The sequence below is a fragment of the Euwallacea similis genome, chromosome 23, assembly GCF_039881205.1.
Source record: "Euwallacea similis isolate ESF13 chromosome 23, ESF131.1, whole genome shotgun sequence".
Classification (NCBI taxonomy): domain Eukaryota; kingdom Metazoa; phylum Arthropoda; class Insecta; order Coleoptera; family Curculionidae; genus Euwallacea; species Euwallacea similis.
Genome location: NC_089631.1, coordinates 1262852 through 1288803, shown reverse-complemented (window position 1 = coordinate 1288803; position 25952 = coordinate 1262852). Strand labels below are relative to the sequence as shown.

Here is a 25952-nt window from a genome sequence, read left to right as displayed (position 1 = left end):
CAGGTTCAAGAATTTGTACATCTTTCTTCAATATAATTTAATAAAATGAAATAGAAATACTTGAACTTTAAAATAACCTTATCAAATACACGAAACGCAACAATGGTGAGGTGTGACGTACGTTTTCTCCAACTATCCAACCACCAACCTGTCCAAATCCAACCATCCAACCAAGAAACCAAAACACCCTGATTTACTTAAAACTTGAAAAATTCAGATAATTTCAATTTTATTACAAAGAAAGGGAAATTACTTGAAAATATAGTAAGTTCTGTCGCTTACTCTTACTATAATACATCTGAAATAAATATTTAAGTATTTTAAGGGGTGGATAACTGAAGAGGAAAAATGACCGATTCCAAGTACTTCACTACCACCAAAAAAGGGGAGATTTTCGAACTGAAATCAGAGCTGAATAATGATAAGAAGGAGAAGAAGAAGGAGGCTGTAAAAAAGGTATATGAAATGAGACATTGGGAGGGCTCCCAAAGACCACCTTTTTCTAATTTTCGGTAATAACGCCTGACATATGAATACAGAGTTGTTGTTGTGGTGGAACTACACAATATTTTTAGTTACAACTTACTGGGGATAACATCACCTTTTATTATAAGTTCAAATGAGTTCCTGAAACCACCTAAGTCCTACATGCACTCAAGAACCTGATAAATTGTAAATTTGACCTGCATTTATGTCCAATCTTTTTAGAAAAAATTCTTAATTAACTGACTGGTGCCCTCAGTAATCCTAAAATATAAAAAAGTAATTTTGTCCCCCCTGCTTCTTGAATATATTTTTTGTGTATACCACATAAAGACAATATAAATTTTTCAATCACCAGGTAATTGCTTCCATGACTGTGGGGAAAGATGTCTCAGCCCTCTTTCCTGATGTAGTCAACTGTATGCAAACTGACAATCTTGAGCTCAAAAAACTGGTTTACCTTTACTTAATGAACTATGCCAAATCTCAGCCAGATATGGCTATCATGGCTGTAAACACATTTGTCAAAGTAAGCCCCTCTAACAAACATTTCACTAGATATTGAATCTTTGTTTTTTAAACTAGGATTGTGAAGATCCAAATCCCTTGATAAGAGCCCTGGCAGTAAGAACCATGGGCTGCATACGTGTTGACAAGATCACTGAATATTTATGTGAACCTTTGAGGAAATGTTTGAAAGACGAGGATCCCTACGTTAGGAAAACTGCCGCAGTTTGCGTGGCTAAGTTGTATGACATTTCTTCAGGTATATACTTGTTTCAGTAATATCGCCCTTAAAGACTGCTCTACTGATAGTTTCAGGCTTAGTTGAAGATCAAGGATTTCTGGAGCAATTGAAAGACCTGCTGAGTGACTCTAATCCTATGGTCGTAGCCAATGCTGTAGCAGCTTTATCGGAAATTAATGAAAGCAGCCCTACTGGGCAACCATTAGTCGGTAAAAGTCAAACTAATTGCTACAAAATGCTAGTTTTTGAAGCGTATTTACGGTTTAGAATTGAGCACTTCAACAATCAACAAATTGCTGACAGCTTTAAATGAATGCACCGAGTGGGGTCAAGTGTTTATCTTGGATTCTTTATCAAATTATACTCCTAGAGATGACAGAGAAGCCCAGAGCATTTGTGAGAGAATTACTCCTAGATTGGCGCATGCCAATGCTGCTGTTGTTCTATCGGCTGTTAAAGTTCTTATTAAAATGATGGAGATTTTACAGGTGTGCAAATCTAGAGTAGAAGTTTATTGAAGCTGATTTTGTTTGCTACCTATTTAGGGTGATGTCGAATTCTGCAACACTCTAAGCAAAAAACTGGCACCACCTCTGGTGACTTTGTTAAGCTCAGAACCTGAGGTGAAAATTTACTTCTGCTTCGGGATAACTTTATTTAAGATTTTGAACCATTACAGGTGCAATATGTTGCTCTCAGGAACATCAACTTGATCGTCCAGAAGAAGCCTGACATTTTGAAGCACGAAATGAAGGTATATTTTGTGGCCTGCTTATATATTGAGGTTAATTTCCATGGTTTTTATCAGGTCTTTTTCGTTAAATACAACGATCCTATTTACGTCAAACTGGAGAAACTGGACATCATGATTCGACTTGCGTCTCAAGCCAACATCGCTCAAGTCCTGAGTGAACTGAAAGAATATGCAACTGAGGTAAAATTTTACGTCTAGGCGGCATGTTCTCCTAATGATTTTATTTACAGGTTGACGTCGATTTTGTAAGGAAAGCAGTGCGAGCAATTGGTCGATGCGCCATCAAAGTAGAACCTTCAGCGGAGCGATGTGTATCGACTTTGCTGGATTTGATCCAGACTAAAGTGAACTACGTTGTGCAAGAGGCAATTGTTGTTATTAAGGATATATTCAGGTAAGCCCGTGAGAGATTTTTATTCATCAATCAGATGGGTGAAATTTGAAAATTATGGTGGAACAATGTGGGATGAGGGCGGGAACGAGCCTATAGAAATATCAACCACATTAACAATTTTCCTATTAACGCAGAAAACTTAAAAAAATATTGACCCATTATTAATAGGGAATTGCATTTAATATTTAACAATTCGTAAGGCGATAGCCTGCCGCAAACATATTTTATGCATGCATTGTTATTATTATGTATTAAAATTAAAAAGTCAATGTGTTTACTGTCAATTTCTCTGTAGATAAATACTTTATCATTATATTTATAAATAATACTGGCCAGCTACAATTAATGAGACAGTAAGACTATGAATCATTGCAGTAAACTACAAATTCCCCGTTAACTAATAATAACAATACCAACAAGTTTATTACATATCTTTAAATATTTTAGTGCCCAACAACACACTCTTTATAAGCATCTTTCAATATTCCTTCGATCTTATTTAATTTCATTGTATTAACAGACAAGTTAACATTAAGGTTAATCATCAGACAATCTTGCTTCAAAATAAAATGCAACCCATGCTTCTTGCAATATTTATGGATCTGTTCTAATGTATCCTGTCCAGCATTGAACACCTTAAAGGGACACAAAGGATCACTTATCACTTTATAACCAATTTCAATAAGCATGTCATGGAAATATTGAGATAGTTTTCTCAATTTAAGGTGCGGTTTTTGTTCAAGTAAATTGATGGATTCAATGCAGGCTTGTACTAGAAAAGTTGGTAAAGAAGCTGAGAAAATATAGCCACTCCCTGATAGGCGTTGATGTTCGATTGTCATATGTGATCCTATAAGATAAAATTCTAATATGTAGATTTTCAATTTTTATGTGAAGTTACCTGCACAAAATCCCCCTATAGATCCAATGGCAGCCTCTAAAGTAGCAATAATCATGTCTAATCTCCAAGGCTCAATGTTAAAGTGCTCCAACAAGCCTTTTCCATTGTCCCCCAATATTCCAATAGAATAAGATTCCTCTAAAAACACTCGAATTTTGTGCTCTTCAGCAACTTTAAGAAATTCAGGCAGAGGCAGAATTTTTCCAGTCTTCCAAGAAACACCTTCCACAACCAGGAACTTCCTTGCTTTCTTTTTAGTCTCTTTTTCTTTTTCTACCACCTGTTCAACTGCACGTGCGAAAGTTGCAGGTCTTTGGTGATCAAAATAAATGACCTAACGAAAGCAGAAGTTTTAGACAACTGTATTGTTTTATTGAACTGGGCCCTACCTTACTTCGAGCCATTTGGAGCCCTTGCTGAATAGCTCGGTTGCAGTTTGTATCAGTGAATACTATGTCGTTTTTCTTGCAGTAGGCTGCTACTGAACTAGATATTGCAACAAAACCATAAGAATAGACAATGGACTCCTGCATGCCCAAGAATTTTGCTAATTTTTCTTCAAGTTCGAGATGAACATCAGTTGTACCTTGAAAAATCTTAAGTTATGTAAATTGTAATGGAGAAGAGCATATGTGAAACACTGAATCTATTTACAACTGTCTGAATATTCAGTTTACTTGGATTGTAATGTTGCCAAATTCCTCAAACTCACCATAGAAAGCTCTAGGGCCACATGTCCCCACCCCATACTTCCTCACTGTTGCTTCACATCTCTGCTTTATATCTTCGTTATTTAATATATCCAGGAAATTGGTTTTAGCCAAATCAATTGTGTACTCGTCTTCACATATTGCAGGTATTTCGATAACCTCCTTATTTTTAAGAGGTTTTTTGCACTCAACTAGCGGTTCTGGTGTGAAAGCGGCCAAGCGTTGAGCTAATAAATCCTCATCAATTTTTTGGGTCTTTCTCGAAGGCATTTTTTGTGGATTATCGACTAAACTTTATAAGACACACCACTCCCAAATTCTAAAGAAAATTTCTGGGTGTTTTCAAGGCAGCGTGTGACTTAATTGTTTACGGTAAAGGCAATGTGTGTTCTAGGAACTTTCCTACGATAAAATATTATGCGTAATGCTCGTTTATTGCTGTTTTATAGTGAGTTTTATAAATATTTGGATTTAATTTTAAGTGCTTTTTTACGAAATTGGGTGATTAAGTTAGGTTTGATTAATTGACGTTTGACATGTGCCTCTGTCAAATAACAGCTTGAGAAGAGTACACCGAGTGGTTTTTTAAGAGTTTGCAGGGCGAAGTTTTCTCTTCCAAGAAAAAAATAATTTATCCGACGTTACCGCATATCTTAAGTTAACACATATTTATATAACCAGTATTTTTTCTGCGACTTTGGTCCTGAATAATTCTCTAATTATATAAATGAAAAAGTCAATTGGAGTCGTATCGGGAGAACTAGGAGGCCAACTCTAAAACCGGCACAAATGATTTACTACGCTACTTCGAAACCTTGTGGCGTCATTGAGCCTTTTCGATATTATTGGGATAAGTTCTTGGGTTGTGGTCTTTTGTGGAATGAAAAATTTGGTATAGCATAATGTTGGAATATTATTAGCCTATGACATGCTTTATCATAAACCGTACACCGAAAACGCGCAATAATTGGACATTTTAATTGTTATTGCAGTAGGTACACATGTGATAACATTTTTTCCTTTTTTGCATCTTTAAAAGTATAAATGCCAGAAATAAAATGTTAGATGATAAGTTAGAATAAACTAAGCGTTTCTCATTTTCTTTTCCTTTGAAACATGTGAATACACACTTTTTCCTTTATTAGTGTTCCCTATTAAAAGAAGCGTTAAAAGAGCGTCTTCCGGCAATAGTTCAGTCTCCATTAATAATCGAACATATCAATCCCTAAGTATTTAATTCTTATTTAAAAACTGCTCAACATTACGTTATGACTACATGCTTGATTTTTATTTCAGGAAATATCCGAACAAATATGAAAGCATCATCAGCACTTTATGTGAAAACCTGGACACGTTGGACGAACCCGAAGCCAGAGCGTCCATGGTGTGGATCATCGGAGAATACGCTGAAAGAATCGACAACGCTGACGAACTTCTAGACAGCTTTCTGGAAGGGTTTGCTGATGAAAACGCGCAAGTCCAATTGCAACTACTGACCGCCGTCGTCAAATTGTTCTTAAAACGACCGCAACACACCCAAGGACTGGTGCAGCACGTACTGAGCTTGGCCACTCAAGATTCCGATAATCCTGATTTGAGAGACCGAGGATTCATTTATTGGAGGTCTGAGGTCCATTCGAAGCCTTGAAATTTCATTTAACTATAATATTGGTATAGGTTATTGAGCACGGATCCCGCAGCTGCAAAAGAAGTAGTGCTGGCTGATAAGCCTCTGATCTCCGAGGAGACAGATCTGCTAGAGCCTACGCTATTAGATGAGCTGATTTGTCACATTTCGTCTTTGGCCAGCGTTTATCATAAGCCTCCCACAGCCTTTGTTGAGGGTCGCAGTGCGGGGATAAGAAAAACTTTGCCTGCTAGGCAAGGTTCAGATGAGACTCACGCTCCTGAAGCCACGGTCATTCCGAACCAAGAAAGTCTTATTGGTGATTTGCTGTCTATGGATTTGGGCGGACCGGCAGTCCCTGCTCCAGCGCCTATTGCAGCGCCTACGAGTAATGTTGATTTACTTGGCGGCGGCTTGGATGTTCTAGTAAGTTGCTGTAGAATTACAATATTTACACATACACTGTTCTGGCAATTTTTACAAATTGCAGTTGGGAGGAGGACCAGATCTTTCTGGAGGAGTAGCCCCATCTACCACCGGTCTCCTGGGCGATATCTTCGGCATTACAACAACTCCTACCATGTACACCCCTCCAAAGGTAGCAACCTTATACTTACACCACAGCACATTAATCACATTTTTTGTAATAACAGTCGCTGTGGCTTCCTGCTGACAAGGGCAAAGGCTTGGAAATCCAAGGTACTTTCTCCAGGAGATCCGGTCAAATTTACATGGAAATGACTTTGACAAATAAAGCCATGCAAGCAATGACTGGTTTTGCTATTCAATTCAATAAAAACAGCTTCGGACTCAGCCCTTCAGTTCCTATGAACGTGACCGCTCTTCAACCAGGACAAAGCCTGGAATATTCTTTGCCGCTGGCAACTAGTGGGCCAGTGCAGAAAATGGAGCCTTTAACGACCCTTCAGGTCGCCATAAAAAACAATGTCGATGTCTTTTACTATGCATGCCAGCTGCCGATTCAAGTTATCTTCGTTGAAGACGGGACTTTAGATAAGAGGGTGTTCTTGACAACTTGGAGAGATATTCCTGCAGAGAACGAGGTGAGTTTTTAGTTGTGCAGCAGGGCTCTAGGTGCCATAATGTGGGTTATGCAGGTACAGTACACCTTGAACGACGTAAAAGGGTCAACAGATGCGATCTCCAACAAAATGACGTTGAGTAACATATTCACCATTGCCAAACGCAATGTGGAGGGCCAGGACATGTTGTACCAGTCATTGAAACTGACAAATAACATATGGGTTTTGCTTGAGTTGAAGTTGACCCCAGGATTGACTTATGCAACTTTGAGTCTCAAATCTCGATCAGTGGAAGTTGCACCTTATATTTTCCAAGCCTATGAGATGATTTGCAAAAATTAATGCAGTTTATGAGGATTGATTATAATAGGCAATTTTCCAGAGTTATATGTTTAAATTATGCATTTCTTTATCTATTAATTATTGTAGTATTATGGCATTGTTACAAGAAACATATGTATTGTGCAAGCTTGTAAAAGTGAGGTTTTAGGTAGTAGACTGTAAGACCCTCATCTTTGATCTGTAAAATCATTGTGTCTGCAGTCAAAAGTAAAAGAATAAATCTCAATTTTTGTGTCAGCAATAAAGTGTAAGTAATTTTATTGAGGTGTAACCCTGTTTTTGAATATAGAACATATTGGCTATTTTGTGTGTTTTTTCCACCAATCTGTGCGTAAGTTCTCCTGCAAAATGAGTTTTTGCTTCTAGGAAAAATACACAAAATGACTAGAATAAATAAAATAAAACTTTAGGGAACCTTAATAGATCAAGATATACAATTAAATTAACAGACAAGGCAAAATAATAATGTGGAAAGATTTCCTCAGACTAACAGATATCTGTTTCCAATAAACATCTATCTATACAATCATATTGTGACCTATATAAAAGCCTCACACCCCTACAAAATAATTTTTCATGGCTGGTAGACCACAAAGAACTACTTTAGGCCTAACTGTCATAGTTTTTCCACAAATGATGAGGCCTGTTGCATAATTTTTTAGCAGGACTAGCTTGATTTAATTTGAAAAATTGTTGAATTATCTCTACTTATGAAAAACTTAACAAAAACTCTCTAAACTTGCAATTTTTATAAAGGCTGTAACATTACACAATATGTGAAACTATGAGTCAAGATTAGTCAATAATTACCAAACATTTCACTCAAACATAATTCTCCCTACTTACTGATTGGATAAAAGTGCCTTGCATCAAATACATTAAACAGATTGAATCTCCAAAAATCAAAAAATGTTTTAATGAGCTCTCGAATCTATGTTTATATTTTGAGAATAAACAAAAACCCAATTTAGCCCTAACACTTGGATAAACGAGTTCAAATCATGTGTAACTCCAGAATTTGAATTCACACAAACCTTGACTTGTTGGGAATCCACTAACTCAACTAATACAAGAAAAAGTTTACTTACATTTGTCCCCAATGAGAATTTATTAAAACAAAGCTTAATTACATAAAGAGATGGATACTTAATGTTGTTTACGCCTGAAACTGCATCCTTCTGTTAATCTAGCTTTGCCCCCAGTGGATGTGCACAGAATGGTGGAGCACCCTTTGCAGGGCACGGCACTTTGCGCGTGCGAAAATATCGTCGAAATGGCGTAGCAACCCGGACACTTCACATCCATAAAGTAGCTGTTGGGGTGCTGTACCAATCGTTTCTTTTTGTGGGCCCTTCTTTGGTGTTCCGGGCTGGGATGCAATAAGTCAACGGCTAAAGGCATCTAAAAAGGGAAAATGGATATGCTTTAGTGGAGGAACTTATCTAGAGCCGTTGAGGAGTAGTGAATGTGCGCTTTTGGGTCATTTAAACTCACTTTTTAATCGTTTTTCGCTTTGAAATTTCAAGAAAATCTTGAATTGCACGTGGTGCTTCGGCTTAAGAACCATGCAAAAAGGGTATTTGACAAACGCTCTCAAACCTACGTTAATTAACGTCAAACTTGAACTGTCAATTGAAGATGACAAGATTGACAAGACGACATGAAATGCTTCTAACTGCACTGAACGCGGAGGAGCAAGAGCAGTATGTTGATATCAGGGCGAGACAGAAAGAGGAAATAATTGAAGAGAGAGAACACACGCGTCAATTCAAGGGAAGAAAATAAATATTTAAAATCTGCAAATATCCTTTATTTTTAACATAATTTTATTTGTTTCTCATAATAATGCAGGCGGTCTTTCGGAGTACGTTAAGTCAACTGCAGTCTAAATTCTTCCTAAAAAATGGAGCTTCTTTACTACACACAAGGTAATTTGCTCATTTATTTTGTTATGTAATTTTAGGTTATGGGCCCCTTATCCTTATTTTGAGCCCTATGAGAAAGGATCCCTTTTATTAAATTATATAAGTATATAATTACATTATAATTATGTATGGATCAAGAAGTAGGAGGACAGTACATAGTGTAAAACAATCCAAGATAAGGGAGGAATTTTTTTCTGATGCAGTCTTTACCACAATAACTTTAAAGGAAACTCGCTGCAGTTCTTATGGCTTAGTTCTTGTTATTCCATCAAAGAAGCAAAACAGGAACAAAAATGACATCGAAAACAACAAAATTGAAATTTTTTACAAACTTCATGCAGACAATAGTTCTTGGCAACTGTTTCTGTTATGTTTTTCGTGTATTGACAAAAAGTGGTAATGTTAAAATTACTTGCTAATTTAAAATGGCATATTTTGCTTCCAAGAACATTTCATTTATCTCAGAACTTTCAAAACACCCTTCTTATGTTACATTTGTGTTTTAACACATGAGTAAAATGAATTAATAGAATTGTTGAACCCCATTTTGTAACCAGTACATGTGAATACCTGGACAGTAAAAATATCATTTTGTAGCTCTCAATCCAACGCTAAATGGTATCCTGATGAAGAATATTTTGCCCAATTTAAGGGTCCTGTAATGTATCCTGATGAAACCACCAAACACTGGGCCATGCAACCTTGGAATGGTATTAAAATCCCAATTGAAAAAGAGGTGAAGAATGTTACTATTAATTTTGGACCACAGCACCCTGCTGCTCATGGTGTACTGCGACTTGTCTTGGAGTTGGATGGAGAGGTATGTAGGCAGTGAAAGAACCAACAGGCTTTGTAACTCTAATGCTCTCAAAGACTGTTAAAAGATCGGATCCCCACATTGGTCTGCTACACAGAGGAACTGAAAAATTAATTGAGTACAAAACTTACACTCAAGCTTTGCCCTATTTTGATCGTCTTGACTATGTGTCAATGATGTGCAATGAGCAGTGTTATAGTTTGGCCGTAGAAAAACTCCTTAATATTGATGTACCACTTCGTGCTAAATACATTCGAGGTAAGTCAAGCTGAAAAACATCTAACGGAGCATTGCAAAAAGCAATTTTATAGTATTATTTGCTGAGCTCACCAGAATCCTCAACCACATCATGGGTGTTTGCTGCCACGCTTTGGATATTGGAGCCTTAACCCCGTTTTTCTGGCTCTTTGAGGAGCGCGAAAAATTGATGGAGTTTTACGAACGAGTGTCTGGGGCCAGAATGCATGCAGCCTATGTGCGACCGGGCGGGGTCTCTCTTGTAAGTATTCTAAAGTCTAACATGCTTTGAAAGGGGTGTTTATGAAGAATTTCATCAGGATATGCCGCTGGGTTTACTGGACGACATTCATCAATTTGCCATGAACTTCAGTGAAAGGTTGGATGAAATGGAGGATCTTTTGACTAATAATCGATTGTGGATTCAGAGGACAGAGAATATTGGAATTATTTCAGCTGAAGACGCATTGAATTATGGCTTCAGGTGAGTATAATTGGGCTTTTAAGTATTATTTTAATAGAGAAATCTGCGCATTTTTTAGATGAATTGGTTTATTACATTAATCACTAATGAAAAAAATGTATTTAGAATTGGTTGAATAATTAACTGCTAATATATAATTTTAGTGGTGTGATGCTGAGAGGTTCCGGTATCAAATGGGATCTGCGTAAAACCCAACCGTACGACGCATACGATTTGGTAGAATTTGACATACCCATCGGCACCAAAGGCGACTGTTACGATCGATACTTGTGCCGATTAGAAGAAATGCGTCAATCTCTGAGGATTATTGAACAATGCCTCAATCAAATGCCTGCAGGTAGATCATAATACGAGAAAGCATTCTTCAACAATGAAATATGGCAAAATTTAGGTGAAATCAAGACAGATGACGGCAAAGTCACCCCTCCGAGCAGGACCGAAATGAAAACCTCCATGGAAGCTTTGATTCATCATTTCAAGTTATTCACTCAGGGATATCAAGTACCACCTGGCTCCACTTATACCGCAGTTGAGGCGCCTAAAGGCGAGTTTGGGGTGTATTTAGTTTCTGATGGCAGTTCTAAACCATACAGGTAAATATATTGCAAAATATCAGTGGGTGTACGACACGCCTATGGCAATGTCAAGCTAAACAAAATTCAATTGAAAGTGTTTTGTCAATTGCCTAATAAAATTGATATTAAAAATAGCCTTTTTGGCATAAAAAAATTATTTGGAACTTAAATCTGCTTTTTAGGTGTAAAATCAAGGCCCCTGGATTTGCCCACTTGGCAGCTTTGGACAAAATGGGAAAAAATCACATGTTGGCTGACATTGTCGCCATCATAGGAACTTTGGACGTTGTCTTTGGCGAAGTAGATCGATAAGTGTAGAATGCAGGGTATTTAAGCAAATTGTATATATTACATGTGAAGAGGTTTTTGAATAACTACTTAATTGATTCAATTTTTGCTTCCCAGAGATTAAGTGCAAAATAGAAAAGCTTAATTTTTAAGTATCAAAATATTGTTATAATTTATTCCATGATAAATTCTTTGGCAGAAAAATTGATAATTAAATAAAAATAAATAAAATATATTAAACTTTAATTAATCTATATATATATAAGGAGGAAGCTTCAATTTTTGTCTATTTCTCAATGTCTTCACTTTATTACTTGTCCCACTGAGTTTTCCAACAAACACAACATCACTATCACTGCTGTCACTTTTACTGCTGCAATCATCACTTGATATCCAAATCATATCTGTATTTTTCTGTGAACACTTCTTTTTCTCAGAGTTACTTTGTAAATTTCTTCTATCTAAATCATATTCAGACTCAAAGGAGGAGTCTGAGTCACTGTCCCTTTTATCACTTGAACTACTAATTTCAACAATTTGGCAAGAGTGTTCTCCATTTACCCTTGATGATGGATTGCTTAACCATGGACTAGTTTGCTGTAACATTACTTCATCTCCACTATCTTTTGCCTTTACAAAAGAGATGTTTGCCTGTAAAATCAAATGTCTTTCATATTTGTAACTTGTAGCTGAAGGTTTTCCTATAGCAGACTTATATATCCTTCTTTTCAATTTCCTTACTTTACCATCTTTTAGGTAATCTTCTTTAAATGTGTCAGCTCTTTTCGTTATTCTAAAATATTTTATTTCTTGATATGATTTTAAGCATCAAGGATTACTCACTATAACTAAAGTGCAAAATGTAAGGAAATTATGCTCACCTGTTGTTATTTGCTACCAAGTGCTTCACTGTCCTTTGAAAAAAGTTTATGTTTGGTCTCAGTCTGGAGTTTTGATTTGGTAGTTTTTGTTCCCTGCGCTTACTGTCTTTTAATAGTTCTTTCACTACATCCCTGAAAATAAATATTTTTACTTCAAAGAACGACTTATATTTACCCCTGCATGCATAGACTAAACCCACAAAATATTTTGCTAGCCATTTTAAGTAGGAAAATTCACACATCACCCTCCATGATTGCACAGAATGCAACATTCAGAAAGCTTAGCACCTTCGTTTATTTTTAAACAGGGGCAATCCAAACAATTAATTAATGGCCTATGCCTCTACTTTAACATTAACAAGAATTTTAAGTCCCTATTACAGTTGGTAAATAGTTAATAATTGGGCCTGTAAACTTAATCAGAAATGAGTTCAAGTCTCAGTCCACACAGCGGAAGTGTTGATCAATTACTGGATAGCACAAAAAGTTGATGTACTGAACATTTAAACGGCGCTTTGAAAAATCGAGGGAATCCAGTAATTATTTGGTAGGCACTTACTCATCTGATATGAGGGACTTATAGTATTCAGACATAGCAGTCTCCTCCCTTTTTCTGTACCTTTGGTCTGTTTAACGTTTCACTAAAATTATGAAAATCCTAAATAAGGAGAATTACGCTTAAAAACATCCAAAATTATTTCTAATTTAGGTTAGAAAACTTAGCGTTTACCCGCTGATTCCTGTCACTGTCAAGAGATCAACCACTTTCAGAATGATGTCGGATACACTGCGCCGAAGCGCTAATGTCACTCATTAATGTCATTTTGACAAGAGTTCAAAATTCAAAAAAATCATCTGGTTTAAACATAAAAACATTCGTTAACGGTCTTTCTTGCACATAGTTCATGCTGTTTTTCTTTCAGTTTTATTTAATGTTCTTTTTGCAAGTGATTCTTGTTAAACCAAATACTAGTGGCCGCTGAATCATGGATAAATCTACATTTAATAGTGCCGATAAAGAGGTAAAGGCAGGAGGTCCTCTAGTCCAGCTCGTTCTTGCAGGAATCCGTATTATATCTCCTTGTTTTTAACTGTTACTGAGTATAAAGCAATAATTGCTTGTTTACGATAAGATAATGGACGCTCAAAAAGGCCTATATTACATATGTCAGTGACGATAGCCCCTTTTTTGATACAGTCCTTTACCCAAACTCTTTTAATTTCCTATATCTTCAATTTCGATATTTAAATCTGCTGTGGCTCTGTTTCACTAGGAGAGAAAGCCAATTCAGGAGTGTCAGAAATACGTCCAGGCTGGTGTACTGCATTTACTTGTGACTGTTTCTGACAGTCCCGAATCAATTTACCTCACCAACCTAAGTTAGCTCCTTCATACAGAAAATGTAGAATTTTTATTGTGGTCAGTAAACGATCTTCATTATTCACAGGAGATTTATGCAGTCCATGCTATTACATCCTTTAAATAAACGACCTAAAGTTATTTTGGATGGAACGTATCAGGTTATTGTACACCTACAATTTTAATTGCACTTTATGAAGGGCAGTAATTCATAGCGATCATAATTTATGAAGGAGGAAAGATACGTGCTTAGAACATATTAATTTTATTTGGGTAGAAAATGTCCCAAAGCCAGGAAGAGACTAGAAGTTCAAAAGTTGTAGGATAAATTACAAAGGCAAAAAACCATTATCCCTAAATTACCTGTTTCAAAGATATTTCTATGCAAAAGAAGAGGGGTAACTGTCTATAAATAAATAGTCCTCCCTCATCCTTCATTACCAATACCTTCGTTACTCTACCTGCTTTACGGCTATTATTCTTATACACAGAGCAAAATCGGAGTCTATAAATAGTTCCTCAACCAGTCTTTCTTTCAAGCATCAACAGAAAAAAACGAGCACAATTTGTTTATTTTTCTTTAGAACGTAAAAGCTTCCTCTTTCTCAGTTCCATACCCATCCACCCTCGCGTTACCTTCAATCCCAATCGTTCCTCTCGGTTTGCCTATAAATAGCCCAGTTTTAATCACTTTCAAGTTTAATGAACATGTATTTCCTGTTTCTTATTCGGGACTTTTACGCTTTGTTTTAAATGAAGTTCGTGTAGAAAGATCTCCATTGTCACAAGTACCCCATTTTCATTACTCGATCGTTACCGGTGATCAGCAGAAATTCGGTTCTAAGCAGATATGAATTTTGTCTCCAATATTTTTAAGAAGTATATTCGTGTAAGTCACAACATTATTTAGTCGTTATTACCGTGAATAATAAATTTTGCTCAGTTGCTTAGTTCCAAAGCAGGATAATCACTAAAAAACCTGTCGCGATGATCATAAATAGTTATTAAAGTCCTCTAGAGAGATTAAGAGATTTAATGCTTCGTCTGATAAGATATTGAACGCTCCTTTGTAAGTTTCCATTGACTTAAGTACTTCGATTTATTTCAGAATGACGCTCAGGGGAAAGAAGAGGCAACAAAATGCTTTTCGGGTAAGCTATCGCCAGAAGGTAACTCCAGTTTTTGAGCTATAATTTTCCTTCTCATAGAACACATTCCACCAAAATCTCGAAGACCCATTCTAAAGGAAATCACTCCATTTGACGCTGCCAGGTAAGGTCCTATATTTAGGAACAGGTAATATTTCTTTCAACCACTATTTCAGTGTCTCTTCCCATGACCTCTCTAATACCCTGACAGAGGAGCACAAAGAAATAGTTTTCGAAACCGTAAACGCCAGCAATGTCTTTGATTCTTTCATGAGCACTAGTGGAAGCTACGACCCGTTCAGCAGCATCGTAATAGAGGGAACTGAGCCTCAGGCCAGAAACTTAGAGGAACTGTCTTTACATGATGATACTGAGAAGGAAGATATGTATTGTTTGATGGAGCATATTATTGAGAAGTCTCAAAGCCTGATCAGTGCAGATGAGTCAGTTTCTGAGCCTGCAGCCCAAGAAGAAAAAAAATCAGAGGATAAAAAAATTGCACCTTCAGAGCTTTTAGATGCAAGCCAGGCTCCTCCAGGAATATCCCCCCTAAAAGAGGCCCAACCTCCAGTTCAGCCGACTACCGAGTATGTCAAATCTGATATGACGATATTGGCTGATGCCTTGGGAGAAGTCTGCCTTGATTCTAGCTACGATTCTATACGGGGAAGGCACAGTTCTAATTCCCGCCAATCATCAGAAATCTCTCAAATTCACCGCAACTCGACATTCGATTGGGGTATATCATTTAATCAAAATTTAAGTCACAATAACGGTTCGCTTGCAGCGAGCCAAAGTGAATCAACACTATCTGACGATAGTAGAATAACGCCTGATGCATTTAACAGTACTGAGTCTCGAAAAGTCGCTATTTCTGAACAATTAAAACAAGACCAAGAATTGATTCAATTAAGAGCTGATGAAGGGACTGCGAAAGCGCTGGGATCGACGAGTGACTCTGTGCAAATTTCTGAAAAAATTAATCTTTCAGAAGCTCAAGCAAACGTCGCATTTCAAGTCAATTCAGTTATCCTAAAAAGAGAAGCATATAATCCTCAACCTGCATTACCTGATGTAAACCAACAATCTTTGAACGAATCAGGAAAGAAGGAAGTCTTCATGGTCAATCTAGAATTGCGCAAATTCCAAGATCACGAAGCATCAAAATCTTCAGAAATAATCGAAACTCCAAGCAGTTCTGGAAGTAATACACTTGAAAACAGTTCCCTGCTGGAATTCACGAATCCCAGTTCTATGTCACCTGGTACAAAACAAGTTTCCTCAGAACTTTTAAACCGGTCACCAGAGATTGCTGTGGAGTTAAAGGAAAAGTGTCTGATCAACCCGAATCAATCCCCAGAGAGTACTGAGGAATTCAAGGAAGATTATGTGACTAATTCAGAAGTGCGTAAATCCCAACTTATTGAGGATAATGACAATCGGGGAAAAGAAACACTGAAGCCTTTAGATAACCAGCAAAATGATTCAGTCAATTTACAAGAAAGCACTGAAGCTGTATGTAATTATGAGGCTCCACTAAATGTCACATTTAAGTGTAGTTTTGAAGAAAATAATCTTAAACCAGGGTTCCTTGTCATAGAGTACAAATCTGTCAACTCAGAACACTTAAAAGAATTGAGAGAAGTTTGTAGGCCTGAAAGCAATACTTGCAAGCTTACAGAATCGCCCACTGAAATTCTAGAAGGGAATATAAACCGCTCAAATCCATTAGAGAGTGACTATCCAACTGAAGAAGAATTGTCGAATGACAATTTGACTATAGAATTGTCTTCTGAACCATCTGAAGAATTGTTGAAAACTGAGCAGCAAAATGACGCCTTAAATTTGAATCAAAAGAAACAACAAGAAAATACCTGTGATGAGAATGTGAACACCACTTACCGATCCGATATCATAAGCAAGTTTGACGATCTTCCTGAAACTGCGAATGATATAATTGCAGCAAATATTAGTCCATCAGCACCACTAGATAATGTTGTTCCTTCAAACAATAAAGATTCTTCAAATACTAATTTGAGCACCGAATTGTCTGCCGTATCCTATAAAGACACTGAGAAGAACCATCAAAATGAAATTTGGAATTTGCCTCAAGAGAAACTAGCAGAAAGTATATCTGACAATTCTGCAGACGCTACTTATAACTCGGATAACAAGGTGGTTTGCAAGGACTCGAGGTCAAAAGACTCAGCCCTTAATTCAACATTTAAAGCTATATATTCAGTAGCTGAAATTCCCTTAGAAACATCCGTAACAAGACTCGAGTTAAACCCGCAAGCTGCGTCTTCAACCACTTTCGACGCAGCTATTGTGAATATTTCATCAAAGAATGTGAAAGAAATGGAGTCTAATGAAATAAAAAATGACGAGAGTTCAGTGATTTATATTGCAGACGATTCCAACTCCGAAAAGGCTTTGGAACATCTAGCGAAAAGTATGAATCAAACTATTGATGTTGAAGTGTCTGCTATAGTAGAAGATGTGATTTCCGTTGATACATCTAGTGATAGCAGTGCCACGGGCAGTTCCCTGGAGAGAGTTTCTTTATCAACTGAAGAGGCTAAACTGGAGAATGATAAAACGGCCACTGACAGCCAATTATTATTAGATAAAATTATTGATTTGACTGAATCAGTCTCAACTGAAGAAGTTGCTGGGGAAATTGTTACTGGAAAGGAATGTTTCATTATTCGTGTTGAGGAAACTGGGAAAGATCAGTCGTTAAGTGGTGATCCAAAGCAATGCGTTGATGGCAAAAATGGTTTCACTTCAGTAAGCTTCGAAACCATAAAAGAATCAAAACCACAAATGCCCATTCCTAAGAAAATCCAATGCCGGCCAAATTTGCGAACCGTCAGAAATAAAACTAGAGTAATACTGAATCCATTGGTAGTAAAACGTGACACTAATGTAGAAGTAGTGGAGGATAATGTCAATACGGACCCGTTGGTGGAGCAGTATAAAAAGCAGGAGGAAGAGCTCAGCAAAGACTTAACAAGGCTGCAGAAGGAATTAGAGGCCATGCATGAGGACAACATGCTGAAGGATAAATGCATTTTGTCGCATGCGTTGGATAGGGAGGCCAACAAGGACAAAATTTGTAGGTATAAGTAAGTGACTGAATTAATCGTCAGTTGCAACAAACAATCTATAAATTTTTATTTTAGAGATGTAATTCAACAGTATGAAGCGCAGCTAAAGAAACAATGTAACGACATGTTGGTTTTGAAACAAGAATCCCAGAAGCTCGCCCATGATTTTTCCAGCTCAGAAATGGCGTTTGCTGACCTTTTTCGGTGAGCAACAATAGCTCTTTCCCATGAAAATCGCAGACTTAAGTTTGGACGTTTTAGCAAATATGAAAGAGCCAAGGAGGTTATTGGGGTATTTAAAAAGAACGAAGCAATATTAATCGAAAACAACGAGATTGCTACGAGTCAAATTGAAGAGTTGGAGACCAAACATAAAGCATTAAAAACTGAATGTGATGATATTATTAAAAGGTAAGTTTCTTGTGGTCTTAATATCTGGCTGTATTCTGGCATCTTAGAGCGCAAGAGAGGGTCAAACTCGAAACGGACCAGAATCAACAGAAGATAATTAGGCTTCAGAATAAAGTAAAAAAATTGAAGATTGAGGCGTCGTCTCTGGATGTTGCACTAAAGCAGAAGACTCAAGAGTGCGCGGCTTTGGCTGCCTTATGTGATGACATCACTAGCAAGTAAATTGAGTCAATTTTTTGTCATGCACGTCAATATCCCTTTTTAAGTGCCCCTCAAAGGAACATTATTTTGTCGACGAAAATAATATGTTTGGACGTTCACTTTTGTTGTAAATATGTTTTATATGTTTAAGGCGAATTGTGCATTCGGTTTTTAATTTTTGGGAATAACACTTCATACATCAGATGTTGCAGTAGATTTGCACTCTATTCTCAGTTAGAACTAACCGAAAAAAACATTCACCCTTTACTAAATGCCAGTTATAGAAAAGTACATAAGTGCTCTCCTCATTCCAATGTTTTTGCATTCACCATTGTCATGAATCCCATGTTTTTTAAATTTTATTTGGAAATAACTCCTCACCCACAAGTAGCGGTGAAGTTGCACCCTACTCTCAGTTAAAACTAACTAAAAACTTACTAAAGGCTCCAACGCGAATTCTTGTTGAGTTGCAAAGGCCGTGAGGTGTCTGAGGCGTTATTCCCAAAAATTAAAAAAATAATTCACTTTCGTTGGAGTTTTATAGAGAATTATTCCGTGAAAGCTTTTTTTATACTTACAAGAAATTAGCTTAGTTACGCGACATGCGTCGCCAACAGTAATTTCAAATAAATGATTGAAGTGAATGGGTTCTGTGTTCTCATGTTAAGTGTTTATAGTTTTTTTATTTATATTATGCTAAACTAGACCAGTTATTATTTTAAATACAAGAAGTTTTTAAGATGTGTTTTATCCTTGCTCTGCCATGAATCATTTTGTATATTACCCCTAATTCATAGAATTACCAAGATTTCATTGATAATTTTTTAGAATTTTTTATTTACGTTGTATACATTGTATACATTTACTGCGTAAAGACGCTAATGCTTAGACATTGAATATTGCTCTAAACATCAGCCCGTCTCACTTTAACTTGTTAAAGATAATAAAAAGCGAGATAATAATTATCTTCGAAGTTTCAAAACTCACTTCGGGCAAATTCGTTGATATTACGAATGCCAATATCACATTTTGATATTTCAACTTCAACAGCTGACTGAAATGTAAACAAAAAAATGTATTTGTTTAATATTCAATTAATTATGTTTAAATGAAACAAACAATAAAATAATAGTTGAGACGAAACTCTCTTGGAATAAGGCAACCACCAGAGATTGGATCCATTATCGTTGGCTCCTTCTTCTAGGAACTTACACCTTTCTCAATTTTTCACCCAAAACATGTCGTTTTTTGGATCCCCCATATCCAATTCATATAACAACCACGAATATGAATTCGAAGATGACAAAATAGATGATTATGTAGATAATGATTTTCATGATGATCAACATGATGGCAGCGATGAAGACACTGAAGATGCAAGTGAAACTGACACTGGTGAGTTTTTGTAACACTAGTGGGGACCCCCTTTTGAAAGGCTTTGTGGAATATGGGCTAAATGATAATAAAGAGATGGAATCTAATAGCATGTTTTTGGGTATTCAGGTGATCAGGGTGGCCACTCAATAGATTCACAGCAACCTATCCATTGATTGGGAAAATGTTCGTTAAGAAACTGATGAACTGGAACTATCAATTGTGAAGGTGTCCCATTTTGTTGAAATCGTACATTATTCTCTAAGATATTGTCACCATTTTCCATCATTTCAACAATCATTGGATACATTTTTTTCCAAAAGCTCAAAGTAAAAAAAAATTTAAAAAAGTAAAAAATGTTTGGCTGTAGATGCAAATTTGATGAACTGAATGAGAAAAGGATTTATAGATAGCCACCTCAAACCTCATTGTAATTTGCCCAGCCTGTATCTACTTTAAAATTTATGGATTAAGTTAATTAATTATTTAACAGGTGATCTAAAATTGAAAAAAATTATATATACCAATAATCTGAATTAAAAACTCCTTCAAGTAAGGTGTCACTCGAACTATAGTGCCATTTGAAATTCTAAAGTTGAATGTACCCCTGTGAAGAGAGTGTATTGGTGAATCTGCATTTAACGCTAAAATGTGTTCCCCTCGAAAATAAAATCGACGGGTTGCAGCATTTTCTAATAATTTGATCATAATTCAAAATAATCCAAGTGCAAAGTTCTTAATGGTACACCTTGCACGAATTTTCATTTTAATATTTTTAACTGTTGGAGATATGGGAAATTAGTTCGGTAAATTGAATTTAACTTGAAAAGAAACGAAAAACAAGATCTGGCAACGCTTTCTGTGAACTCTTTACTAAAAAATAACGAATATTCTAATGACACTTTGATAATACAGCAAATGAGGTTTTCAGGTCCAAGAGATAAGGAGATGAAATCATAACAAGTAAAAATTTTTCATTGTAATTAAATTTTCGTGAAACGTAGAACCAGTAGTCTGGAAATTAATTGTTGAACGTAGTTGATGACAAATTTACGTTGTCGGTATAAGTCCGGAGTCAGCTGTTTGTGGTAGCTGCGTTCAAAATTTTTCTATATCACAACACAAATACAAAACTTTTATATGCCATAGATAACAGGTATGTCATACCAAATCGAACCATTACATAATAAATTTAATTTTAGAATGACTTTTAGGACTGGAACCCCACTTCGTACACAAAGTCCAAAAACAAAAATTAACACACAAAATAGGTCGTATACAGGGCATTCGAGACATATTCGTAAAAATGATTACCGTGTGCTAGTGGATAAAAAAATAGAGCGATCCAACAGAATTCTGCAGAATGTTAAAAATGTTTTAATATCTGTAAATTGGCAATAATGTCAAGTAAATGACTTACCGGCATGAAATCGCTTCTGAGAGAGTTTTTGGCTTCGATAAATTTATTCAAAATATCTTTTCCAAGCTAATTGCTAGGTGGCACCACCTGTACTTTATCGAGATACAACTAACTTTTTTATAAGTACTTCAACTTCAATATTTTTACGAATTCTGCTACTCTGAACTTTTCAATATCAACAAGGTATTCTTCAAAGAAACTCGTAACTCTAACCCTTTTCGAGATGTTTCCAATGACGCTTTGCGATGCACTGCCAAGAATATGTGAACGCCATTCAATCATTAACAGCTCACATTACGAGGTAGGCCATGAAAACAATGAAACGTAACACAAGCGCCATTTTTGATATTTTTCACTGACGTTTGCAAAATCGATAATTAGTTATAATTATTGCAACAAACAGCTCGGTTCATTAGAGTGATGAGTTGAAAGTGCGACAAAATTTTGGTTTAAAACTTGAAAAATGTATTGGTTTAGAAAGTCAACATTTTGAAAATTTTTTGTAATTTTGAAGACGCAGGTAAGTCTTCACTCGACTAGGCATACATCGATTTCGTTAAGTAAGCCACACGTTAACTACAGATATCTGAGTTTTCTGATAAGTTATGAGCTTAATTGCTTTAAATATGCTACGTGACATAGGAAAGAAAACATCCCCTTAAAAATGGATTAATTTAAATTATTTTTGAAATGTATGTTTTTTATACTAACATGAGTAGTATATCGTTAAAAAGTTAAACGAATTCGATGACCAAATCCCAGAAAAAACTTAACATGTCGGCGCTCCAAGTTGCCCTATGCATACGTCTAGGAGTAGATTTAATGAGATGATCCATGTCCTTTTGAGAAATTTCATTCTTGGCTATTAGTGCGGGATTACAGATCGCCGCTAGGGTTTATGGTAGAGAATGGGTACCCTCCTACCTATAACATCTCAGACATGTTCAATTGGTGATAGGTCTGGAAATCGAGATGGCAAAGGTAATAAATTGATTTGATTTTGTTGAAAAAAATCCATAGTAATCCGAGCCACATGTGGTCGTGCATAATCTTATTGAAATACTGTATTGCGGAGTGTTCTCAGATAGGGCAGAAAATGCTGCTGTCAGACTTCTTGAATGTACCGTTGAGCAGTTATATTATGACATATTGAACAGTTATATATGACCCTGATGACAACTAAGGGTGACCTGCTACCATGAGCTATAGCTCGCTACACTATTATCCCTAAAGTTTTTTACGCGTGCCTTTAAACTAAAAATTGAATATATCGAATTTCATCTCGTCGCTTTCTCATTCTTCTCCAACCGTTATGCATACCCAGACAAAATTTGACTTCGTCGCTGGATATCACGGTATCCCATTCCCAGTCCAGTTGCACCTGTTCTCTACACCACTGCAATAGATTTGGTGAAAAAGAATTGTAAGAGGTAGCACAAGGTGAAGTAGGTAAGAAGTCAAGCCAAAACTCCTTATCCGGCGGTAAATAGTTCGTATCCCCCAATAAGCTATCCATATTCAACAAACCACTGGTCTGCCAGCGGTTTCGACTAGAGAAATCTGTCTCTTAACGCGAAAAGTTTAAGGCAGCGATCTTGGGATTCTGTAATTTTTTGACGCCTTTCTGCACCTTCCCTTCTTTGTAATTGGCTACAATATTTAAACTTCGGTTTAACCTTCTAGTTCAATAGATATTGAACAAATCAAAGAACACCTTCTAGAAGCACTGTACGCCAATAAATGATATTCGAGCCCCATAAAATTGATTTGTTGTTGCACTTTTTACAGTGAAAAAATACTTAAATTTTCTGACAACGCAAAAACGAATATATGTAATTGAAAAACTAATCATGTTTAGCATTATGAATGTATCGTTTCTATACATTGAATTCTTTTGGCGTTTTTACCAAAATTGGTTCTGGATGTTGTATGCGGCTGCAAATAAACAATTGTAGATCATCGCATCGAAGATCTCTGGGACTCACTAAAAACGAAGTTCGAGCTGCAATCATCAATTCAACATGAAAAGTCCAGTAGCGCGTCAGGGCAGTGACGCAGATAACAAATTAATATTTATGACGGTGTAAATGTGCAGTAAAGTAAAGCACACAGTAAAGCAAATGTGTTATCCAACGTTGTTACGCAATAATTTGCTCTTTTTAATTATTTTATTTGGGAAAGTGCCAATTATGAAAAAAATGTTCTAGTTATAACAAAAATGTTTTCCTTAATGCATTTTATATGCATTCACCATTGTCAAGAATTCCATGTTTGACAAATACGCAGGGTTCTGCAATAGTACTTTAGACTTCTTTAGCTTTTGTACCAATAGAGTTAACAATTTTTTTCTTCTGCAGGATTACACAACACATATACAAGTCGTATTTCTAGAAATTATTTTCTGATGTATAGAGTGACTCCAAAAAGTATGACTAAATACAGCTTCATTATTTTAAATGGAATCCCTCAATTTTTTGTCATTTTAGGACTTCTGATTAAGTTTTAAGGTCAGTTTAAGTAAAGTGTTCTATTTTTAAAAGTTATTGTTTCCGAGTTATTCGGAAAAATTTGACAGCTGCAAGGTTCCACGGAAATTGATATTGTGCGCTAAGCGCTGTGAATTTTAGAATCAGTCTTCTGAAGCTCAAAGAGAAACTACGTTTTAACATATTTTAATTTAAAAAAAGCTCTTCACAACCGCTGAAATCGGCATCCGAAGTTGCATGACTTCAAACCTAAATAACTTGCTTATTTCAAACGTAACGCACCAATTTTCTTGATGGCATCGTGTTCAAAATTTAAAAATCCACAACTTTTGTTAACATTACTCTATCCCTAAACCCCCTAAAAATAACGAAGTTGTAACACTTTTTGGGGTCACCTTGTACATTAGAAAGTAATTTCTGGAAATACGTCTTTATGTGTTGCGTAATCCTGCAGAAGAAAAAAATTGTTAACTTTATTGGTATAGAAGCTAAGAAAGCCTAACGCACTATTGCAGGACTCTGTATATTTCCTTTTTGGCGTGAACCAATCAACTAACTACAAAGTAATTTCCAAATTTGAATTCGGCATATTGTTCGGTATTCAAATACGTAAGATAAAGGGGGTGTGCGATCTTCCGTAAACACTTTGTACATAATATTCCGTGGGACACGTAGAACACGAATCGCTGTATATACATGTGCAATAACCCAAATTTCTAATTAAAGTTTTTGTTTTAAAAATACAGGTCATCAGGGCCATCTGGAAATCAAAGAACAGATGTACCAAGACAAACTGGCCACTTTGAAAAAGAAACTAATGCAGTTATCAGACGGAACTCATACCGAATACAACAAAACAGTGAAAAAATTGGAGGCCCAATACATAGAACGTCTAAAACTCAATGATATCTACAGGTACTAACTTTATTTAACTTTACTTCAGGCTTCATTATAATAAGTACTTTTCTAGAGAATCGATGTACGAATATGTTAAAAGGGATTATGCCCAGGAAATTAAAGTTGCCGGCAAAGATTTTGAAGAAAAGAAAATAGACCTTAGAGAGACTCTAATATCTGACCTGGAGGACAAAAAGCGCACTATCGAGGCTGAAAGATGCTCAATGGAGCTAACTGGGGACTCAATGGAGGTATTGCTATAAGCATTTTGCTTTTTTAGGCATTAAGACTTGAATTGATGTTTTAGGTGAAACCTGCAATGACAAGGAAACTGAGAAGGCGCCCCAACGAGCCTATTCCTATACCAGAAAAGCGGAGGAAGGTCCCCAACGCGCAAATAACATATCTTCTAGACGAAAAAGATGTATGAGCTCATTTTGCTTCATGTCTCCCGTAAAGCAGCTCTATTATTGAATTTTTAGATTGATAATGATTTGAGGCAAATAAAAGAAAAGGCCACGTATGCAGTGAAGAAGTTGAGTGAAAGTTCCTCATCCACTAGCAGTCCCAATCACAATATGAGCAGCACTGCCACTGCTCATCCTATAGCTGAGGTAAGAGTGATTTTGCATAAATTCAGAACTCTGATAGAAGAATATTGATTCCAACAGCAGACCCTCATCGAGACTCGCATTGAGGACGGGAAGTTGCTATATGAAAAAAGATGGTTTCATCGCGGGCAGTCGATTTTTGTGGAAGGAAAAGACCAGCCTAAGACTGCGGCTACCATTTCTGCAGTAGGAAACGACTGTATTTTTGTGAAGAAGCAAAATGGGGAGAAACTGAGGTTTTTCTTGTCCCACCTGGCCCGGGGGAAAATATGCATTAAGAGAAGGGCCTCCTAATACTTAATTGAACCTTGATTGTCTCTTTTTATAGCATTGAGTGAAATGATTTTTATAATTTTAGAGTATTTAAGGCAATATTTTTTAGTTCTCTAAGGAGTAAACTATGTATTTTAATTTGTGAGAAAGCTGTGGTTGTCAAATTAGAAGAAAACTACTTCAGTGAAGTTTAAATAGATTCTTGTCGAAAGATGAAACTTAAATTCCTCAATTTATGTAATAGTAGGTGGCTGCTACTTCATTGCTGTAAACTTTTAAATTTATAGTATCTACCTTTTGGAAACCGGAAGAGCCACTGCATTAAAAATACAAATCGGATTAATCGTTTCAATGAGCCCTGTCCGCCTGTACTGAACAGGACGCTTCTACTTCTTTAGATATGACTAATATTTGTCAATTGTGACACTAGTTACATAATGAAAATGTAGCAC

The 25952-nt window shown here is 36.3% G+C and overlaps 7 protein-coding genes across 9 annotated transcripts in view; 4 read left to right on the top strand and 3 right to left on the bottom strand.

Annotated features, from left to right (window-relative positions):
• The first annotated feature begins 296 nt into the window (after window positions 1-296).
• On the top strand, window positions 297-7215 carry AP-1-2beta (adaptor protein complex 1/2, beta subunit). The gene is made up of 14 exons (XM_066401711.1): window positions 297-456; window positions 842-1012; window positions 1069-1249; window positions 1306-1440; window positions 1499-1719; window positions 1777-1854; window positions 1911-1985; window positions 2040-2165; window positions 2216-2379; window positions 5287-5613; window positions 5668-6043; window positions 6108-6215; window positions 6271-6681; window positions 6736-7215. The coding sequence occupies exons 1-14, from the start codon at window positions 349-351 to the stop codon at window positions 7000-7002; spliced, it is 2748 nt and encodes a 915-aa protein (XP_066257808.1). The 5' UTR covers window positions 297-348; the 3' UTR covers window positions 7003-7215.
• Window positions 2641-4441, bottom strand: Spt-I (serine palmitoyltransferase subunit I). The gene is made up of 4 exons (XM_066401709.1): window positions 3993-4441; window positions 3670-3866; window positions 3281-3614; window positions 2641-3229 (listed from the first exon to the last, which is right to left on the bottom strand). Exons 1-4 carry the CDS (start codon window positions 4258-4260, stop codon window positions 2823-2825), a joined length of 1206 nt encoding a protein of 401 aa, XP_066257806.1. The 5' UTR covers window positions 4261-4441; the 3' UTR covers window positions 2641-2822.
• An 876-nt stretch (window positions 7216-8091) lies between the features above and the next one.
• Window positions 8092-8650, bottom strand: RpS27 (ribosomal protein S27). The gene is made up of 2 exons (XM_066401710.1): window positions 8497-8650; window positions 8092-8403 (listed from the first exon to the last, which is right to left on the bottom strand). The coding sequence occupies exon 2, from the start codon at window positions 8401-8403 to the stop codon at window positions 8149-8151; it is 255 nt and encodes an 84-aa protein (XP_066257807.1). The 5' UTR covers window positions 8497-8650; the 3' UTR covers window positions 8092-8148.
• An 88-nt stretch (window positions 8651-8738) lies between these two features.
• ND-49 (NADH dehydrogenase (ubiquinone) 49 kDa subunit) lies at window positions 8739-11683 on the top strand. Its single transcript, XM_066401665.1, has 8 exons — window positions 8739-8930; window positions 9525-9747; window positions 9801-10002; window positions 10056-10243; window positions 10302-10465; window positions 10609-10802; window positions 10857-11058; window positions 11223-11683. The coding sequence occupies exons 1-8, from the start codon at window positions 8848-8850 to the stop codon at window positions 11350-11352; spliced, it is 1386 nt and encodes a 461-aa protein (XP_066257762.1). The 5' UTR covers window positions 8739-8847; the 3' UTR covers window positions 11353-11683.
• The window catches only part of LOC136416483 (uncharacterized), a 47301-nt gene continuing 32923 nt past the window's right edge, over window positions 11575-25952 (bottom strand). The window contains exons 2-4 of the mRNA XM_066401677.1: window positions 12769-12835; window positions 12210-12341; window positions 11575-12121 (exon numbers count right to left, since the gene is read on the bottom strand). Coding sequence (XP_066257774.1) covers window positions 11575-12121; window positions 12210-12341; window positions 12769-12803 — 714 coding nt within the window. The 5' untranslated portion in view covers window positions 12804-12835. The remainder of the gene's footprint in view (window positions 12122-12209; window positions 12342-12768; window positions 12836-25952) is intronic.
• Window positions 13093-19180, top strand: LOC136416468 (serine-rich adhesin for platelets-like). Of its 2 annotated transcripts, none has more exons than XM_066401652.1 (7): window positions 13093-13231; window positions 14678-14720; window positions 14778-14841; window positions 14894-17845; window positions 17903-18031; window positions 18089-18238; window positions 18286-19180. In XM_066401652.1, the coding sequence occupies exons 1-7, from the start codon at window positions 13196-13198 to the stop codon at window positions 18458-18460; spliced, it is 3549 nt and encodes a 1182-aa protein (XP_066257749.1). In that variant the 5' UTR covers window positions 13093-13195; the 3' UTR covers window positions 18461-19180. The 2 variants fall into 2 exon arrangements, with proteins under 2 accessions (XP_066257749.1, XP_066257748.1); XM_066401651.1 differs by lacking the exon at window positions 13093-13231 and adding an exon at window positions 14200-14458.
• Window positions 19446-25683, top strand: LOC136416478 (sin3 histone deacetylase corepressor complex component SDS3). Of its 2 annotated transcripts, none has more exons than XM_066401673.1 (6): window positions 19446-19834; window positions 24466-24634; window positions 24690-24867; window positions 24924-25040; window positions 25099-25230; window positions 25291-25683. In XM_066401673.1, exons 1-6 carry the CDS (start codon window positions 19678-19680, stop codon window positions 25519-25521), a joined length of 984 nt encoding a protein of 327 aa, XP_066257770.1. In that variant the 5' UTR covers window positions 19446-19677; the 3' UTR covers window positions 25522-25683. The 2 variants fall into 2 exon arrangements, with proteins under 2 accessions (XP_066257770.1, XP_066257769.1); XM_066401672.1 differs by having other exon boundaries at window positions 19447-19834; window positions 25288-25683.

Bases quoted from the DNA above. Each gene is read 5' to 3' on its own strand.
- LOC136416478 (XM_066401672.1), top strand. From the start codon at position 19,678: ATGTCGTTTTTTGGATCCCCCATATCCAATTCATATAACAACCACGAA. The intron at 25,041-25,098 runs GTATGAGCTCAT...TTGAATTTTTAG, and splicing joins ATCTTCTAGACGAAAAAGAT to ATTGATAATGATTTGAGGCA. The intron at 25,231-25,287 runs GTAAGAGTGATT...TGATTCCAACAG, and splicing joins CTGCTCATCCTATAGCTGAG to CAGACCCTCATCGAGACTCG.
- AP-1-2beta (XM_066401711.1), top strand. From the start codon at position 349: ATGACCGATTCCAAGTACTTCACTACCACCAAAAAAGGGGAGATTTTC. The intron at 1,441-1,498 runs GTAAAAGTCAAA...TTTACGGTTTAG, and splicing joins TACTGGGCAACCATTAGTCG to AATTGAGCACTTCAACAATC. The intron at 6,682-6,735 runs GTGAGTTTTTAG...TGGGTTATGCAG, and splicing joins ATATTCCTGCAGAGAACGAG to GTACAGTACACCTTGAACGA.
- LOC136416468 (XM_066401651.1), top strand. From the start codon at position 14,420: ATGAATTTTGTCTCCAATATTTTTAAGAAGTATATTCGT. The intron at 14,842-14,893 runs GTAAGGTCCTAT...CCACTATTTCAG, and splicing joins ACTCCATTTGACGCTGCCAG to TGTCTCTTCCCATGACCTCT. The intron at 18,239-18,285 runs GTAAGTTTCTTG...CTGGCATCTTAG, and splicing joins TGTGATGATATTATTAAAAG to AGCGCAAGAGAGGGTCAAAC.
- Spt-I (XM_066401709.1), bottom strand. From the start codon at position 4,260: ATGCCTTCGAGAAAGACCCAAAAAATTGATGAGGATTTATTAGCTCAA. The intron at 3,867-3,992 runs GTGAGTTTGAGG...AGATTTTTCAAG, and splicing joins TGGCCCTAGAGCTTTCTATG to GTACAACTGATGTTCATCTC. The intron at 3,230-3,280 runs GTAACTTCACAT...TTTATCTTATAG, and splicing joins TATAGGGGGATTTTGTGCAG to GATCACATATGACAATCGAA.
- ND-49 (XM_066401665.1), top strand. From the start codon at position 8,848: ATGCAGGCGGTCTTTCGGAGTACGTTAAGTCAACTGCAGTCTAAATTC. The intron at 8,931-9,524 runs GTAATTTGCTCA...ATCATTTTGTAG, and splicing joins GCTTCTTTACTACACACAAG to CTCTCAATCCAACGCTAAAT. The intron at 9,748-9,800 runs GTATGTAGGCAG...ATGCTCTCAAAG, and splicing joins TCTTGGAGTTGGATGGAGAG to ACTGTTAAAAGATCGGATCC.
- RpS27 (XM_066401710.1), bottom strand. From the start codon at position 8,403: ATGCCTTTAGCCGTTGACTTATTGCATCCCAGCCCGGAACACCAAAGA.